We start from the raw sequence: 17479 nt of genomic DNA, 5'->3' as shown, positions 1-17479 counted from the left end.
AAATTTTTAATATAATAAAGAGCGATGACAGAAGAGTAAATAGTATGTTGAGAGGATTAGAAAGTTTTAATTATTAAAAAATATTTTTTTTCATTCTTTAATTATTTTAAATGTCTTTTGTTATGAAACTTAACGTCGTGGCAGAGGAGTCGACATGATTTGGTTTCGTCCCGAAGGTGCAAGGTTGCCCTCACGAGGATTCGGTGATGTGGCGGAAGAACCAAGTCGGGTTAGGGAGCACCTCATCGGTCAAGCCGAGGCGAACCTTCGCTTCTTCCTGCCAAGGAAGGTTAACGTCAGGAGGGGAATTCTCGATCGACTCATTCGAAGTTTAAGTCGGCTCAAGATGGTATATAAGTGTTTGAGGTGTGTCCCCTTATTAGTTGAGAGAAGATTGACTTTTATACATGTTTGTCGGAGGAACGGTCGTACAAAGCTCATTAATGATCTATGATAACTCAGGAGGTCAACCCAAGCTTTCTGCATGGCACGAGTTGACCTGCACGGCACCGCGCCATGTATGGCAGTATCGCCTCGATCCAAGCGACATGAGGATGACTTCCGTCGCTCTCATATCCGAACTTTGTTAGTACATGTGCACCATGAATGACGAGGTGGCTGTCATTCATTGTCATGTAAGTCGTGTCAAAATATGTCCTATCATATTTAATTCTAAAGAAAAAGGTTGAATGCATCTTAAACCTTATAAATCACAAATGATCTGATTCGTGAATCGAAAAGATGATCTAGGTTTTATAACTATACCTTCTTTCTATCTGCTGTTGCTTTACCTCGTTTCTTTCATACTTGCATTGAGTAATGGTTTAACATTATTTTATGTAGATGATGCCAAGAGTGGTTAAGGTTTGCATTAGTTTTCTTCCCCATCTGATCGAACCTGTAAAGAAGCTTCGGTGTACGTGCAGGGCTTGTCGGGTTGACCATATCCATCTATTATTATCCTTATCATGCTGCTTCTCCTAACTCAATCTTTAATCTGTCTCAAGAGATATCTTATTCTATTCCCCATATAAATAACAACTATAATGTTTAGTCCATTGCATGAGAGAGCATTGTCGTCATCTAAATCATTTCCCGGTTTTGAAGTTGACGATTTCGATTTCTGAATTTTAGGAATCATAATCGAATCATAGAGGATTGGTTCTTGATATGGTTTGGTCCCAACGAGCCATCGAGCTACTTTTGTTACTGTTCTAATATGATTCGATGTGGGTTGGAACCAAACTGTGATCAGCACTATGGTGATGAAACCGTAGGAGGTCGAGCTAGATGAGTCTATACTATGATCATCGTAGAGCTGAAGCTTTCCAAGCATCCGTCATCACCTTCACAGTTGTCTAATGCCATGAACTGGACGTCGACTGTGGCAGCTGAGCAGTGACATATGTGATGAGCATTGTTTGCGGACAATGATTTGGCTGTGCCGATCATCTGGCAGAACTGTGTTCTTCGAGCAGGGTTGGTGATGCAGCTGACAGCGCCATTTATCCTAATGTCTTGTCGGTGGTGAGGACAGGCAGTACCGGAGGAGGATTCGGTGGTGAGCCGAATCCAGAGAATTCAATGGTGGCCTTCGCCCGCTTGCTCTGCTCCTGCAAGTTGTCGTGCTGGTGCTTGGCAAGTGGCCCGGGCGACTGATGAGGGCACGGCCATGGGCGGATGATTGGGTCGCAGGGTGGGGCGTCCCCCAGAATCCGCCCTGGTCGAAACGATTCGGCGTTGTTCCTGCTCATCAATGATCTTCTGTGCACAGAGAGAGAGAGAGAGAGAGGACAATGGCTAGACATAGTTGAAGGTGATCATGGAAGATTGGACAGCAACAAGCATTGGGTAGCAATGTGGAGATGCTGTTCGAGACTAAAGAAAGACTCCCGCGCAACCTGATCGAAGTTGTGATTAGGTGATCCGACAATGATGCATGTTGATTGGGCCTACCTCGATAAGCTGCGATTGGACAGGGGGGAGAGAGAGAGGCGATGGAGGAGAGCATCTTCTACAGCGCTCGCCATGGCCACACATGAGGCGTGCAGTGCAGTGGACCGCTTCGGAGCTGCGTCAGTGGGAGTACAGCGGAACGGGTGAAGTACCCTTCGGCTTCAAAAGTTGAAACGGCTAAGAGGGAGCAGGAAGACGGAGGGAGGAGGAGATCTCCCTCGTGATACCCTCTCGGTTGCGGCCTATCGAGCGAGGAGAGAGAGGGAGGAAGGCCAATCAAATCCCTCCGACTCTCTCTCTCTCTCTCTCTCTCTCTCTCGTTGCTGCTTTTAAGCGACTCTTCTTTTCTCGTGCGCCGCGCGTCACTGCACTTCACCAACCTCTGTCCCTCGCTCCTTCCCATACGCATCCATCACCACTTCCGCTTCTCTCTCTCTGTGTATAATTCTCTACAGAGCTGTCTACTCTTCCTTTAGGTCTGCAAGTTCTCTTTCTTGGTTCTTAAACCTGAGGTTGCCCTGGAGAAGAGGAGAGCTCAGTGGTGGGGAGCAATGGCGTGTGGGAAGGATGGGGAGCAGGACCCTCGCATTGGAGGGATAGCGGCTTCCATCCGCGTCGTCCCCGACTTTCCCAAGAAAGGTACCTGCTTTCTTCCCAAGACTGCTTCTGTTTTCCGCCATGGCGTTCCTCCCCCTGGTCGTCCTCATTGCTCTCTCTCTCTCTCTCTGTCTCTCACTCTCACGCCATTTTCTTTATCGATTGTTCTTCTTGTTCTTCATAAACATGGAATCTGTTCAAATGTTTTCTGAACCCACGCTCTATTGTCTTCTTTTTCCCCCTAAAATGGAAACTCCTCGCTCTTCTTTTGCTCATAAAGATGGAGTCTCGATGCCTCTGCTTTCTTGAACCCGTTCTGCAGCCTCGTATTCCTTTCTACTTATTTCTGCTCTTTTCCTTAAAAAGATTGGATCTTGATGCCCGAGATTTGACCTTGTTTAAAATCATGCATCAACAAATGGTAGGAATCATGTTCCAGGACATCACCACCCTGTTGCTCGACCCGAAAGCCTTCAAGAACACGGTGGACTTGTTCGTGGAGCGGTACATCGGGAAGGATGTCTCCGTTGTCGCTGGTAACTTTCTTGATCTCCCTGTCTTCATTAGCTCCGTAATGTCAACATACATGCAGATCTTTACTTGTTGCTAAGAATTAGCCATGGATTTCTTCCTTGATGCTACCAGTTCTTGTTGCCTCTAGTTGTTTGTGAAAATGTCGGTCCCTTCCTTCATGGAGAAACTTTGGGTATGCTTTTTGGTGACTGCATTGCCGTCTCAGTGGCCATGTTATCATGGACCACCTTGTGATCAGCTGACTGCCATCACTTTTGGTCTCCATTTCCAGCTCTGTTCGTGGAGCTGGCTGTTTGATGCAGACATTGGTCCCCTGTTTTGATGCAAACTGGTGAAAGAATTGCTACTGTTGGATGGGGCCTCTATATTCTGTTTCTCTGTTGTCTGTGCTTTACCTTCACTGTTTGGATTTGGTTGGTACGATTGTGATCAGAGAGTTGAACAGATTTTTTGTTCCCTTAGCGCATTTGTTGTGTCTTGGTGAAATCAGATTTACAAGTTTTCTTTTCTGGAACTCATTTGATCCCAAACAGAGTTTTAATTTAGCACTTTATATTAGCACAAATAACATCCTGTAATTTTTTTATTTGGTGTGTGTGTTCCTATCAGTAGTTTAAACTTGATCTTATATTTTCTTATTTATGCAATGTTATTTCAATCGAATCATAGTTGTGGCTACATATTGCATGTGCACTATGCAGTTTTGAAAAATGATTGTTACCATTTTGTAATTATTTATGAAAATAATAGGATGTGGAGTGGTTAGATCAGATGTTGTATCACAGCTTTGACGTTGTGAAAGCCTGAAAGGCAACCGATGCATTTGTTAATGTTGAGTTTTGAGAGGTTCGATGTACACAACCTTATCCTCGCTAGCAAATTCTCAATTGAAGATCCCTTTTAAGTCCGAAATATGCTTTGATGTTGTATTTTATTGAATGATGAATACGCTTTTAGCTACACTAACTGAGTACCTAATCTAAATTTACTATACTATATGACTACATCACTTGGAAAAGTAAGCATGGCATATCAGTGGGAAGATATAATCTAATTCTACTGAATAGGATTCCGAGGTGCTTGAGGACATGACCCTACCCAATGAAGGACAAAAATTTTAATTAGTAGATTCCATCTACAATGGAGCCAACAGTAGGGCACCACGTCAGCATCAATCACTTTGACCATTCATCGCATTACATGTCATGAGGCACAACAATGAAGAATAGAGTTCACATAGTGGTTAACGCGAGGTTTATTGTCAGATGCTATCCTCCTTGCCTTGCAGGAGGGTCCGCTGAATTTTCTTTAACAGCAAAGCATAGTCTGTACGGTTCAAGTATCAGCTGGTTTATGTCTTGTTAACTGTGAGTGTGAGAGATAGAAGGAGACCAAAGCCCATTGGAAAAGCATATAATATCAGATTGTGTTTTGTCTGAGTTTGTGCACTTCCAAATGTTCATTCTTATGGAATCCACTCCACTCTTGTCTAAGTTTGTGATCTTGTATCTCTGTAATTGACCTTTTGTTGTCTTGTTCATCACATAATTCTTTTGCTCATTTAAATACTTACCTAAAATTGGATAGAAGATTGAAAAGGTGAGTGTTCTAGATATATAATTATTGTGAACCTCATGTTTTGTTGCTTCTCCTCTTCTACATTTTATGCTTTAATGTTCCGATGTTCTATCAGATGTAGATGCTTCTTCTTTGGATATAATGCTGGAATCCATGCACAATTTTAAACATCTTTATGATAGTCTCCTTCCTTGTGACAGGGATTGAGGCTAGAGGCTTTATATTCGGTCCCCCGATTGCTTTGGCAATTGGTGCAAAGTTCGTTCCCTTGAGGAAGCCAAGAAAGTTACCTGGTACTTCATTTTCTGTTGAGTATGAAGATTCATCTAGTTGGAGGATCTCTTGAGTATAATGGGCAAGTTACATTGATCATATTTGGTTCTATTTATTTTGACACTTAAAAAAAACAGCTAATTATTTCTATAGTCTTCATGTAAAATGTAGATTATAGAAAATTACTAAATAATGAGTGACTAAAGCATCCTAGTGAACAAAAAGGTAAAATGCCGTAGGGCCTTGTTTGCGTAGTCACAAAATTTGTATCGATAGAATCAGATGCGATTGTTACTATTGGTATTGACACAGGTGGTAAGATCAGATAAATGGGATTAGGGTCACTCAACAAAACAGTTAAAAATTATAAAAGAATTAAAAATAATATAAATATGAGAACAAATATATCAAATTCTGAAGATAACATTTTTACTATAATATTATTTTTACCTTAAAATTATATAAAATATCTAACTTTTTAAATTGTATTTAAATAGAATATAAAAGATGAAAAATATATACAGATGAATATGAAAAAAATAATGAAATTTAATTAATTCAAAATAAATATGACATTTTGCTAAGAAAACTACCTGTGTACCCTAATTTAGAACTTATGTTAGTTAAATAATTGTTGTACATGTTATACAAAAGATCCTTATTCAAAGTCAATTTTGTAGAGAGATGCAATATGGTCTTCGTATGCCTGTAATCCCATATTGGATTACTGGAATTTAACTTGGTTCCACTTTATAGATAGCAGATTTGAATTTATCTTCAGTTTCTTTTCCTCCATGTAATAGATTATGGTCTTTTATATACTGACACAGGTTCTTCCTTATAAAATGTGTAGGTGAAGTCATTTCAGAAAAGTATGTTCTGGAATATGGGACTGATTGTCTTGAAATGCATGTCGGAGCAGTCCAACCTGGTGACCATGCTTTGGTTGTTGATGATCTGATAGCAACTGGGGGAACTCTTTGTGCTGCCATGAATTTACTTGGTGCGTGTCATATGTTGTGTATGATATGTTTGTTCTAGTATAAACTTATGATTATATATCTGATACTTTCACATTTTAGATGTTCATGTTCTAGCATAAACTTGGTGTGGATAATATGTTGTACATGATGTTGTCTTTGCTGCTTTCTTGATAGTTAACACAAAGATAGGTTGGACATTCATAATGCATGTTAATGCGACCTAGATCCTTGGTGCTTATCTTTAAGATCAGATAGTTTCTTAGACTTTTATTTCCAAGCAAGATATGCTGAGGCCATGAATAATAAGATATATCCATCCCTTGTGCTTGGTTAGGGAAAGTTTCTTAAACAGAATTTACTTCCCTCAGATCAGTTTGCCAACTTGCCAAAACCTTGGAAAAATTAAAATGCTATGTCGGATAATGCTCTAACCTATGATTCTCCATGTGACAGAAAATGTCGAAACAAATACATTTGCCGAAGTTCTATGTATATATCAGAAATTGTCATATGATAAATCTTATCACAGTTGCCAATGCTGCAGCATTTGCATTTCCTGGTCTAACTTCTACAATCAAATTCTTCTTTTGCACTACACTAGCCCTTTTCTTCTTTTTGCTAATTTTGATATATCTCAATCACAGAGCGTGCTGGGGCTGAGGTGGTTGAATGTGCATGTGTTATTGAACTTCCAGAACTCAAGGTGCGTTAGATGCCTTATTCTCTTGATCCTGGATCTGTTTTCATGCTTGCTTTAAGTTGATGTTCTAGTTCATGATTATATAATTTGCTGCAAGCTTAAAGCTTATCGATTCAGAACAAGGAAGAAAGCAGGTTATAGATAATTTGTTTATTCCAAAGCAACATCTATGATCGATATCAATAATAAATAGCATAAGCACAGGAAACATACATCTTTTACCCATGTGATCTGTCACTAATATTTCTTGTGTGGAAATAATCCATTAATCACTGGCTGACCTACACGGTTACTATCCACAGACGACATTTATGTGTTGATCTAAAAGTTTAAACCGATAGACGTGACATGGTTTGGCATAGTATTTAATTAGTATCAGTTCACCAAAAAAAATAAGTTGCTAGATCTGGTTTGTTAATTATATTCTAGCATAGGGCTGTTGATTGTATTCTAATGGCTATAACCTATCACTGGATTGATTTTGTGATTCGGAATTCATGTGCAGGGTCGAGAAAAATTAAATGGTAAGCCATTATACGTACTGGTGGAGTCGCGTTGACGATCCTTCTTCTTCGTATCAGTTCGTGTACATTAGAGGATTTTATCTCCATTATCACAAGTTGAAGCTGGCTTCTGTTCTTCTCAGATCTGTAAACTTCAATTGGTTCATGCCTTGGCTTCCTTCTTATGCTCCCCATTTTTCTCAAATTTGCTTTGGGACACTGCATTTTATTTGAATAACCATTTGTCATCTCCCTGTTCTCAAACTCATTGTGATCAACTGTCATGCATTTTTCATCAATACAAACCTTGGAGTACTTGTCATCTACAACTCATTCTGTGTGCTCTTAGAAATGATATATTGATGAACATTGTGTTCTTCATTTTACCATGAAATTAGGACATACTTAATAATGTTGATTAGGTTTAATTTGGATGTGCCCTAGATAGTTAAGAAGGTCCTCCTCAAAGGTATGACTCAATTTGAGTGGATGAACACCATGACAGAGCAGTAAAGCCATTTACTTATTGGAACAGCTTCTTTCATGGTACATAGGCAAAGAGTGCCACATTCTGCTCATGCATGGCAGCAGACCTCGTCCTCCAGCCCCACCACGTGGGTGCCGTCGTCCGCCGTCCTCTTCTCCTTATAGACGTAGCTCCTCGCGGCAACCACGAAGACCACCAGGTTCACCACGCTGAGCGCCGCCAGGAGCCAGTAGAAGTCATAGAGCTTCCCTTTGTTGAGGTCGTCCGGCAGCCACGCTCCCTTGCCGCTCTCCCCTGTCACCCGGTGGACGATGGTGACAAGCGCCGAGCTCAGGAAGAAGCCGAGCGAGAGCGTGCTGAGGAACAGCCCGGTGCTCATGGTCTTCATCCCCTTTGGGCACTCCCTCAGGAAGAAGTCCAGCTGTCCGATGTAGGTGAACGCCTCGCCCGCCCCCACCAGGAAGAACTGGGGGATGAGCCAGAAGACGCTGAGGGGCACCACGGCGGCGGCGGTCGTGTCGGTCCTGGCGATGGCGAGGCGCTTGCGCTCGGTGAGCGCGGCGGCGCACATGGCGAGGATGGAGAGGGCGAGGCCGACAGCGATGCGCTGCAGGGGAGTGAGGCCGTGGGGGTTCCCAGTGAGGCGGCGGGCGGCGGGGACGACGAGGCGGTCGTAGGCGGGGACGGTGAGGAGGATGGAGCCAACGAAGAAGACGGTGAGGGAGCCAGCGGGTATCTCGAAGGAGGAGCCGATGCGGCGCTCCATGGTAGTGGCCTGCGACACAGAGAAGGTGGTCATCTGGGCGTAGACGGTCCAGAACATGATGGTGGTGGCCCAGGTGGGGAGCATCCGGATCACTTGCTTCACCTCCTCCACGTCCGTCAAGGTGGAGAGCCGCCACTTGCTTTGCTCCACAGCGGTGTCTCCTTCCACGACGGCCGCCCGGTCCAAGAAGCTGGAAATTAAGTGACAGGAAGAAGCAGTCAAAGGGACAGGAAACATGATCTTGCAAGAATGAACGAAGACTAGGAGGCTGACTGGCTTGCAGAACTGATCTTGTCATTCGTTCATGGCTGTGCAAGGAAACGCACGTCTCAACGAGACAACGCCATCAGTCCATGCACGACCACGAGAGAGAGAGAGAGAGAGTCAAACAACTTGCTTCAACCGGAGAAAGGCATGCTTGTTGTTAGGTTCAGAGGTTTTGGAAGCATTTCTTTCTTGCTTTCTGTCGTCTTCTACCTTTTACATTGGTTGGGTTTTCTCTCACTTTCCGATTGCCATCACTTGACATTGGCTAAACTTGCCTGTTTAGAATTACGAATTGAAAGGTGGACAGCCAATCAGTACTATGAAAGGCCATGCGTTCTTCACAAGCAATGATCGAGTGTTTGATGCGTTGAAGATGTCAGATTGATTTAGTTTAGAATTAGTGCATACTGCATGAAAGAGTGAAGGATGGAACCAATGAGCAACCTACGTGTGTCACATTTTCTTTGAGTATAGCCAATTGGCTTCTGCCATGTCACCATATATATATATGCATTGGAGGAAGGAGGGTGGAAGCGTTACCGGAACTCTTTGGTGTGAGGCAGCTTCTGCTTCTTCTTCTTCTTGCTGCTCTTCTCGCCGGGGGTGCAATCTCCTCCGGCGGCGTCGATGTCGTGGAGCATGGAAGGGTCCGCAGGCAAGTCGAGGGCCCTCTTCCTCCACGCGCCGGTGACGACGGCGGCGATCTGGGTTAGCGGGCTCCCCACCAGCCTCTTAAACCGGTACCTGCTGGTGCCGGACAAGAACACGGCCAGGCCGAGGACGATTGCCACGGCGCAGATGCCGTAGCCCCACCGTCGGCCGAGGTTGTCCTGGATGTAGACCAGCACGGTCACGGCCATCAGCGATCCGATGCTTATGAAGAAGAAGAACCAGCTGAAGAACCGCAGCATCTGCTTCTTCTCGGCTCCGTCGCCCTCGTCGAACTGGTCCGACCCGAAGCCGGACACGCTCGACTTGAGCCCGCCCGTCCCGAGCGCCGTCAGGTAGAGTCCCAGATACAGCACGCCCATTTGCGTCCCGTTCGCCCGCACGCAACCGCCGGTCAACGGATCAGCGCACGCCGGCGGCCTCAGACCCGGCGCAGCCGTCGATATGGTCAAGATAGTTACCCCCTTCAGTACAAATCTCAGTCAGTAGCAATCTACACATCGCAGCTAACCCACGGAGAGGGAATGTAAAGTGCTTACAGAGGCTTGAACGGCGGTGAAGATGGCGATGGTGAGGTATCTGAAGACATAGATAAACAGAGTATCAATAAGCGAATGAAGACGACAAACCGAGTCTTACACGACCCGTTCATGATGAACGGAGATGGGGAAGCGAGGGTACCGGCCGAGGAAGGTGTCGGCGACAAAGCCGCCGAGGAGGCAGAGCATGAAGGAAGTTCCCAGGAAGTTGGTGACAGCGTTGGCGGAGGCGGCACTGCCGAGGTGCATGGTGGCGGTCAGGTACGTCACCAGGTTCACCGCGATGCCCAGTGTCGTCAGCCTCTCGCACAGCTCCACCCCTTTCCCATGTGCATCACAGTGCTGTGAAGTCACTACCAGTTCAACAGAGACAGGCAACGGAAAAGAATAACTGTAGTCCGACCTAAGATCATGGAGGCGCAAGTCCAGCCGCCGGTCTGTGACTTGACAGCGGGGCGGCCCTTGAAGTCCCATGCGTCGGAGAGGGTTTCTCCCTCTCTGCCAGTCTCAGGTAAGCCAGCCATGTCCTGCTAGAATTCTTAGCTTAAGATTTAGACGCGTAGATAGAAAGAAGAAGAGGAGGTTTACCATAACTTATAAGCAGGTGACAAGGGCAGTTTGGTCTTTGCACATTCTTAATGTATTAAGGTATTAATTAATGCCATGGCAAAACTATACACTTTGAGCGTATAAGGAATGTCACGATGACATCCTTTACGATCACTCCAAGTCAAGATCACAATCTGCTGCTACAATGCACCAAAGAAACATGAAAACCACCAAAGAAGACTTGCTTGAAGCTTTCAGGATTCCTCCATGCACAGCTACAATGGCTTATGCTATCTATGGATCATATTGTGGAACATGCAAACGGCGGAATCTAAGGAAGTCGGCAGTCTAAGATTAACAGTGCGGAGAACAGTTTGCATATCCTTTTAGCTGTTGAAGACCACACTCTAAGACAAAGGAAATATATGGTGACGGGGAAGGATGGCAACGGCGGCCGACATAAACTCCAAGGCATGGCAGTGTCATGCAACTCCGTCTACCACAAGAGTTAAGAGCTCATGACTCGCGCGGTCGTTCCATGTACTTGACTCGTCTGTTTGCTCCATGATGTTGCTCGTCGGCGCACACCCCAAGCTATCCAACAGTGGGTGAAGGGACGAGAGGAGAGAGAAGGACTAGCCAACAACACCCAAGTGGTTCCTCTTCTGGTCTTACAAATGAAATAGATGGCTCTCTCTGTCCAATTCATTGGACATAGTCGCTTGAGAGGGTGCACGTACGCGTTTTCTCACTTCCTCAAGCAAGACCTCATGCTCGTGAGAGAGAGAGAGAGAGAGAGGCTAGGAAGAATCCAAGATGATACAGTCCACAGCTTGTTTGCATGTCTTTCTTCCATTACCACCTAACGAAGAAAAAGAAAGGACAACCATAGTCACAAGTTAACACCATATCGATCAATGAAGCTTCATCTCTGTGTGTATTTATATATATATATATAGAGAGAGAGAGATGAACAAGTTGGTGAATAATTGACTCTTTAAGAGTACAAGCCATCCCCATCTTGTCACTAAGTGCCAATATCCATTCTGTCATGTCCTACCAGACAACCTAATAGTTACAGAATGCACACAGTCAAAAAGATTTTGGCAAAGCTAGCCAATGTGGCTCCTCCAGAATGATGTAATGATGCACTCAGATTATATTGTTAAGATAATATTGCTATAACCACCATTATTGAAGAACCCACTGAATGAAATTACACACAAAAAAATCCTCATAAATTGTCATCATCTTCATCCTAACAATATCTATCAAAGCCACTTCAGTAGCCCATGAATCCTACTTTGGATGTCAATCTCCCCCTTGCCATGGAAATTAACCTTCTTCCAAGCCTATAATTCTGGTGATCAATCGATCAGGTAAGTAAGAGAACATCCGATAACTTCAAATATAGTTCAGCACTGAACAACAGGGATGATGATGAGTTATCTTCTCACTCGGTAGATAAATCAAGCACCAGTTTAGCATTCATTGTGATATATCTTTTGGTAAGTTCCTCCAGAATGATTCAAATCATGCTACTTACAATAGCATGATAAACCACAAGGTTCATAGATAATAGGGTAAAGTCATATCTAAAGAGAGGCATAGTTCACAAGAACTGAAACAAGCACAATGAACCAAAGACTGCACATGTTCTCTATCAGAAAACAGAGTAACTTTTGGATCATCCAACCCGGTAAATGTTCTATAAGAATCGGGACACTGTCATTGGGTGGAGTGGCTTGTCACGTATCTTATGTAGTAAGTACATAAAATCCCAGAAAAAATTTCTGAGGTGATTCAGTCACCTCAGGAATAGGATATCACAGGAAAGAAAAGTATTAAAAACACCATATTCCAACCTTGAAAACGAAGACGAGAACAGTGTAAGCAACAGTAGCAAGAGGCCGTAGCTTTTACAGACAAGATTTTCCCGACAGAGACATGAATAGATACGACAAGTGACAGGCTACTCAATCTATGTGCAGCTTTAGATTTTGTGTGGTAGAATCCCCAATGCCAAGTGAGCCCACAGGGATCACAGGGGAGGGTTCACGGAAGTCAAGCTTTTGTCCTCCGAACCTCAGGAAGTTACACGCAAAACATGATACACCTCCTGGAGAAGAACGGGAGGAGGACTGTCGCATTGACATTGAAGGTATTGTTCTTTGAGATGCATACGTGCACATAAAAAAGTAGATGAGCTTAACTTGGCAGAAGAGTATTTGTAGTATTTCAGAAGGGTGAAAGATTCACATAAACATAGATGTTTGGTGTCAAGCTAGAGGAAAACATAGTTAGACATGATGATGACCTTCGGCCCATTACATTGTATACAAAGGAAATAGATAGCGTCGTAAAACAAACATCATATAATTCACTGTGACATTCTCGCAAGGACGTCCATTTTGCACAGTGGACCTTCTGATACACCAAAAGCGACTCGTAGTTATGGAGGTAATGTGATCCTACGGTGACTTCTACTTGAAACAAGGAAAAAGGATCGAGATCTGCAAGCTCATGCATGGCAGCAGCCCTCCTCCTCCAGCTCCACCCCGTCGACGCTGTCGTCGGCTGTCCTTTTCTCCTTGTAGACGTAACCCCTTGCCGCCGCCACCACGAATACTACCAGGTTCAACGTGCTCAGGACCGCCAGGAGCCAGTAGAAGTCGTAGAGCTTCCCTTTGTTGAGGTCGTCTGGCAGCCACGCCCCCTTGCCGCTCTCTCCGGTCACCTTGTGAACGATGGTGACCAGTGCCGAGCTCACGAAGAAGCCGAGCGAGAGCGTGCTGAGGAACAGCCCGGTGCTCATGGTCTTCATGCCCTTGGGGCACTCCCTCAGGAAGAAGTCCAGCTGACCGATGTAGGTGAACGCCTCGCCCGCCCCCACCAGAAAGAACTGGGGGATGAGCCAGAAGACGCTGAGGGGCACGACGCCGGCGGTGTCGGTCGGGTCAGTCCAGGCGGCGGCGAGGCGCTTGCGCTCGGTGAGCGCGGCGGCGCACATGGCGAGGATGGAGAGTGCGAGACCGACGGCGATGCGCTGCAGGGGAGTGAGGCCGTGTGGGTTCCCGGTGACGCGGCGGGCGGCGGGGACGACGAGACGGTCGTAGACGGGGACGGTGAGGAGGATGGAACCGACGAAGAAGACGGTAAGGGAGCCGGCGGGAATCTCGAAGGAAGGGCCGATGCGGCGGTCCATGGTGGTGGCCTGTGACACGGAGAAGGTGGTCATCTGGGCGTAGACGGTCCAGAACATGATGGTGGTGGCCCAGGTGGGGAGCATCCGGATCACTTGCTTCACCTCCTCCACGTCCGTCAAGGTGGACAGCCGCCGCTTGCTCTGTTCCGTGGCAGCGTCGTCTTCCACAATGGCCGCCCGGTCCAAGAAACTGAAACGGCAGAGAAAGAAGAGCCACTTTAATCGATTTCCTTCTACTCTCCTTAAAAGCAATTGAAATTTGCAGCCATCACAATGGTTAATGTGCATCATGAAGATTTCATCAGGCTTTTGTTGAATCAAGTACGTAAAGAAGTGATTCTATAGAGTTCATCATGTCTTGATCATTGCCGTGTCTCGTACTACTTTCTCCTCTACTTCTTATCATAATGAAAGTAAAGATCATAAAGCATGCATGCACAGCCTAGCTCAATCTTTCAACATGATTCAAATCCTCTTGTCTCTTCCCCTGTTCTACAGAGTCGATAAAAGAGAGAATAAAGAAGACAGGACAAGTATCATCTACCTACCGATCTACCAACTCAGTCATCCTGGTCATCATCATTCGCATGTTCTACACCAACTCAGTGAAGGTTGTAGTTGTTCTACAAGAAGATTCACCGGTTGACCTCTAACTCACAGTCCTTTTCACCCTGCGTTGGGTGGAAAGAGTTGCAACGTTGACAGCCGATGCACGCACTCGTGCATCAGATGGGTATTATATTGGTGAAGTTGGGGAAAAGCACAAGCTATAAATATCCCCCATCACGAGTTGGCAATGATCAATGATTAAGCATTGCATGGATTCTTTAGCTGGCTGATTGATACGATCGATGTTTAGCTCAAGCAAGAACGGGGAAAGAGATGGGAAGAGAAATGAGTTACCGGAACTGCTTGCTGTGTAGCAACTTCTGCTTCTTCTTGTTGTTCTCTGCCCCGCCTACGTTGGAGTCGAGGTCATAGAGCATGGACGGGTCCGCCGGCAAGGCGAGGCGCCTCTTCCGCCACGCGCTGGCAACGACGACGGCGACCTGGGTCAGAGGGCTCCCCACCAGCCTCTTGAAACGGTACCTTCTGGTGCCCGACAATAACACGACCAGGCCGAACACGATGGCCACGGCGCAGATGCCGTAGCCCCACGGGCGCCCGAGGTTGTCCTGGATGTAGACCAGCACCGTCACCGCCATCAGCGAGCCGAGACTTATGAAGAAGAAGAACCAGCTGAAGAACTTGGTCATCTGCTTCTTCTCGGCTCCGTCGGTCTCGTCGAACTGGTCGGAGCCGAACCCAGAGACGCTGGACTTGAGCCCGCCCGTCCCAAGGGCCGTCAGGTAGAGTCCCAGGTAGAGCACCCCCAGCTGCAGACCGCTCGCCCGCGTACAACCACCGGAGTAGGAGCCGTCGCAAGCCGGCGGCCTCAACCCCGGCGCCGCCGTCGATATGGTTAAGATGGTCACCCCCTTCGATCCATACCGAGTTTTCAGTCAGCACAAATCGGTTTCAACAGAGTGCGGTACAACGAAACAGCGATACCGAGCAATGCTTACAGAGGCTTGGACAGCGGTGAAGATGGCAATGGTGAGGTACCGGCCGAGGTAGGTGTCGGCGATGAAGCCACCGAGGAGGCAGAGCATGAAGGAGGTGCCCATGAAGTTGGTGACGATGTTGGCAGATGCGGCGCTGCCGAGGTGCATGGTACCGGTCAGGTACGTCACCAGGTTCACGGCAATGCCCAGCGTCGTCAATCTCTCGCACAGCTCCACCCCTGTACAAGTTCAGTTAAGCCTTCCCTTCTACTGTCTCAGAACAAGAAGAAGAATAAGGGAAACGGGGTGGTGCCGGACCTAATATGGTGGCAGCGCAAGACCAGCCGCCGGTTCGGGACTTGACGGCGGGGCGGCCCTTGAAGTCCCACGCGTCGGGGAGGGTCTTCCCCTCTCCGGCAGTCTCAGGTAAGCTGGCCATTTCCCCACCTCTAAGGCTTGTACCAAATGCTGGCAACAGGAAGAAGGTGCGGTAAGGCTGCAAGTGGCGGATGGGAATGGAAGGAGGACCAATGTAGCCACTTTATAGGAGACTTGAAGGGCATTCTGGTCTTCTGCCTCCAAATCATTCTCTGCATGATTGCCCTCACTTCATCTTCATCTTTGAAGGGACTAAACAGCATACAATTCATGTTCAGTATATAATGAGCATGGAAGATTTTTGCTCAGTCCATTAAAATATGGCTTAAAAGATAACAAGAATCATTATCCATCTTTTATTAGAACTAAAACAAAGCCAAGATTACAATCTCAACATTCAAAATAAAATTTTCAATTTATATTTCTTTGTCATTTTTTTAAAATGAAAATTTTGTATCACTTTAGAATGTTGATACACATCTATTTTTGTATCATTTTATACTAAATAAATGGAAAGAAATATAATATATACTTTGACTAAATTTAACAGTGATATGCCATAATTTGTCACCCCTTAATGACAATTAGTTCATGGTGGCAGATGTTTTTGTCGTAATTTATCTACACAAATTATTAATATTTTTGTCAGCACAATGTTCTCCTAATCATTACATGCACAAGGTCCAATGGAAGGTCGAGGATGACTTCCCGAGTTAACTCTTTCGATGCTTAAGTCAGTACTTTCGAGGGTATCATTTTTTTTTCAATTTGAACAAAAATACACTTATACTTTCACCTAAATGATTTGATCATACATGTTATTTAAAAAATATTATTTTTAATAATTAATTATTATAATTTTTAAAAATAAAAACAATACTAAGAATCATCCCATAATGATTCTAAGTTGATTGTTAATTATCGATTCTTTGAATAACATATGTGACAAAGTCATTTCAATAAAAAAGTAAAGATATTTTAGTCCAAAATAAAAATAAATATGGGAAGCATCATCCGATAAAAAACAATATTAGAGATTTTGTTTCCATTAAAATATCCTATTATAAGATACTCACTTTTTCTCTCGGTCTCTCGGCTTTTCCACTGCGACCCGTCAATCTTACGTGTCCAAACACATTTTGTCTCAAGTGACCAAATTTGATGATGCATTCTTATGAACTTAGAAAAGTTGATGGCAACCATTGGAGAGGGAAGGGAAAAAAAAGGTTCACATGAGGCACAATAAAAATTGAGTTTGTCACGCGTAAAGTCTTCGTCAAAGTTAGAAGCACATTAGTGCAAATGCTACGAAGGTCCCACTCCAATCTCCATCCCATACTATCTTTTGATCTAAAGATTCCATCCAACATATAATTCATCTTCTAAAGTGAATCATCAGAGATACTGTATCATATAGACACAACATATTCATGTAACTAATATAAAATAATTGACACGTTACATCATATGCGCATGTGTGTAAGCTCATCCCAATATCATAACCTTTTCTATGATATGATGAGAAATTTTGGAAAGTAAAATTATAATGGTACCTAATATTAAGATTAATAAGTTGTAACGAGAGAAATATTCTCTTTTCATATGTGTGGCTCGACACGTGATAATATATGTGGTAACACAATAAAATATGAGAATGCAAGACTCGACCTAATAATAATGAAATTATTTACTATAATGAAATACTTTTTTTGATTGATCTAATAATCTAAGTTGATTATTATTTACTTTTTTTTTTTCATCATTTTCGATTATTAGCTTTAGCATGATAGGTCAAAAAATCCATCTGACTACGATTTTCATGTAGGTTATATATCTAAGTTCACCTTAACTCTCGAGGAACATTAACGATCATATTAGGCCCAAATCGAATTTGACTAATTTGTGAAGAATTTGTTGTGAAGACTTAATAATTCATTTATTAAGATAATGT

At 44.4% G+C, this 17479-nt stretch overlaps 3 protein-coding genes across 4 annotated transcripts; 1 reads left to right on the top strand and 2 right to left on the bottom strand.

Annotated features, from left to right (window-relative positions):
- Positions 1-1219: 1219 nt before the first annotated feature.
- On the top strand, positions 1220-7453 carry LOC103993276 (adenine phosphoribosyltransferase 4-like). 2 transcript variants are annotated; one of them, XM_009413280.3, is made up of 6 exons: positions 1255-2595; positions 2979-3089; positions 4866-4958; positions 5792-5941; positions 6566-6624; positions 7127-7453. In XM_009413280.3, the coding sequence occupies exons 1-6, from the start codon at positions 2508-2510 to the stop codon at positions 7178-7180; spliced, it is 555 nt and encodes a 184-aa protein (XP_009411555.1). In that variant the 5' UTR covers positions 1255-2507; the 3' UTR covers positions 7181-7453. The 2 variants fall into 2 exon arrangements, with proteins under 2 accessions (XP_018686039.1, XP_009411555.1); XM_018830494.2 differs by lacking the exon at positions 4866-4958 and having other exon boundaries at positions 1220-2595.
- A 175-nt stretch (positions 7454-7628) lies between these two features.
- On the bottom strand, positions 7629-10422 carry LOC135645563 (protein NRT1/ PTR FAMILY 6.3-like). Its single transcript, XM_065164063.1, has 5 exons — positions 10256-10422; positions 9995-10172; positions 9853-9892; positions 9185-9777; positions 7629-8567 (listed from the first exon to the last, which is right to left on the bottom strand). Exons 1-5 carry the CDS (start codon positions 10374-10376, stop codon positions 7700-7702), a joined length of 1800 nt encoding a protein of 599 aa, XP_065020135.1. The 5' UTR covers positions 10377-10422; the 3' UTR covers positions 7629-7699.
- A 2339-nt stretch (positions 10423-12761) lies between these two features.
- On the bottom strand, positions 12762-15676 carry LOC135644088 (protein NRT1/ PTR FAMILY 6.3-like). Its single transcript, XM_065161521.1, has 4 exons — positions 15469-15676; positions 15172-15389; positions 14510-15084; positions 12762-13796 (listed from the first exon to the last, which is right to left on the bottom strand). Exons 1-4 carry the CDS (start codon positions 15587-15589, stop codon positions 12923-12925), a joined length of 1788 nt encoding a protein of 595 aa, XP_065017593.1. The 5' UTR covers positions 15590-15676; the 3' UTR covers positions 12762-12922.
- Between the last annotated feature and the right edge of the window lie 1803 nt (positions 15677-17479).

This window comes from Musa acuminata, chromosome BXJ3-8 (assembly GCF_036884655.1).
Source record: "Musa acuminata AAA Group cultivar baxijiao chromosome BXJ3-8, Cavendish_Baxijiao_AAA, whole genome shotgun sequence".
NCBI classification, from domain to species: Eukaryota; Viridiplantae; Streptophyta; class Magnoliopsida; order Zingiberales; family Musaceae; genus Musa; species Musa acuminata.
The sequence above is the reverse complement of the archived record's forward strand: the minus strand, read 5'-3'. Positions and strand labels throughout refer to the sequence as shown.

Bases quoted from the DNA above. Each gene is read 5' to 3' on its own strand.
- LOC103993276 (XM_009413280.3), top strand. From the start codon at position 2,508: ATGGCGTGTGGGAAGGATGGGGAGCAGGACCCTCGCATTGGAGGGATA. The intron at 3,090-4,865 runs GTAACTTTCTTG...TCCTTGTGACAG, and splicing joins GGATGTCTCCGTTGTCGCTG to GGATTGAGGCTAGAGGCTTT. The intron at 4,959-5,791 runs GTACTTCATTTT...TAAAATGTGTAG, and splicing joins GAAGCCAAGAAAGTTACCTG to GTGAAGTCATTTCAGAAAAG.
- LOC135645563 (XM_065164063.1), bottom strand. From the start codon at position 10,376: ATGGCTGGCTTACCTGAGACTGGCAGAGAGGGAGAAACCCTCTCCGAC. The intron at 9,778-9,852 runs GTAAGCACTTTA...TTTGTACTGAAG, and splicing joins TCACCGCCGTTCAAGCCTCT to GGGGTAACTATCTTGACCAT. The intron at 8,568-9,184 runs GTAACGCTTCCA...CTTAATTTCCAG, and splicing joins CCTCACACCAAAGAGTTCCG to CTTCTTGGACCGGGCGGCCG.
- LOC135644088 (XM_065161521.1), bottom strand. From the start codon at position 15,589: ATGGCCAGCTTACCTGAGACTGCCGGAGAGGGGAAGACCCTCCCCGAC. The intron at 15,390-15,468 runs GTCCGGCACCAC...GAACTTGTACAG, and splicing joins TTGCGCTGCCACCATATTAG to GGGTGGAGCTGTGCGAGAGA. The intron at 15,085-15,171 runs GTAAGCATTGCT...TATGGATCGAAG, and splicing joins TCACCGCTGTCCAAGCCTCT to GGGGTGACCATCTTAACCAT.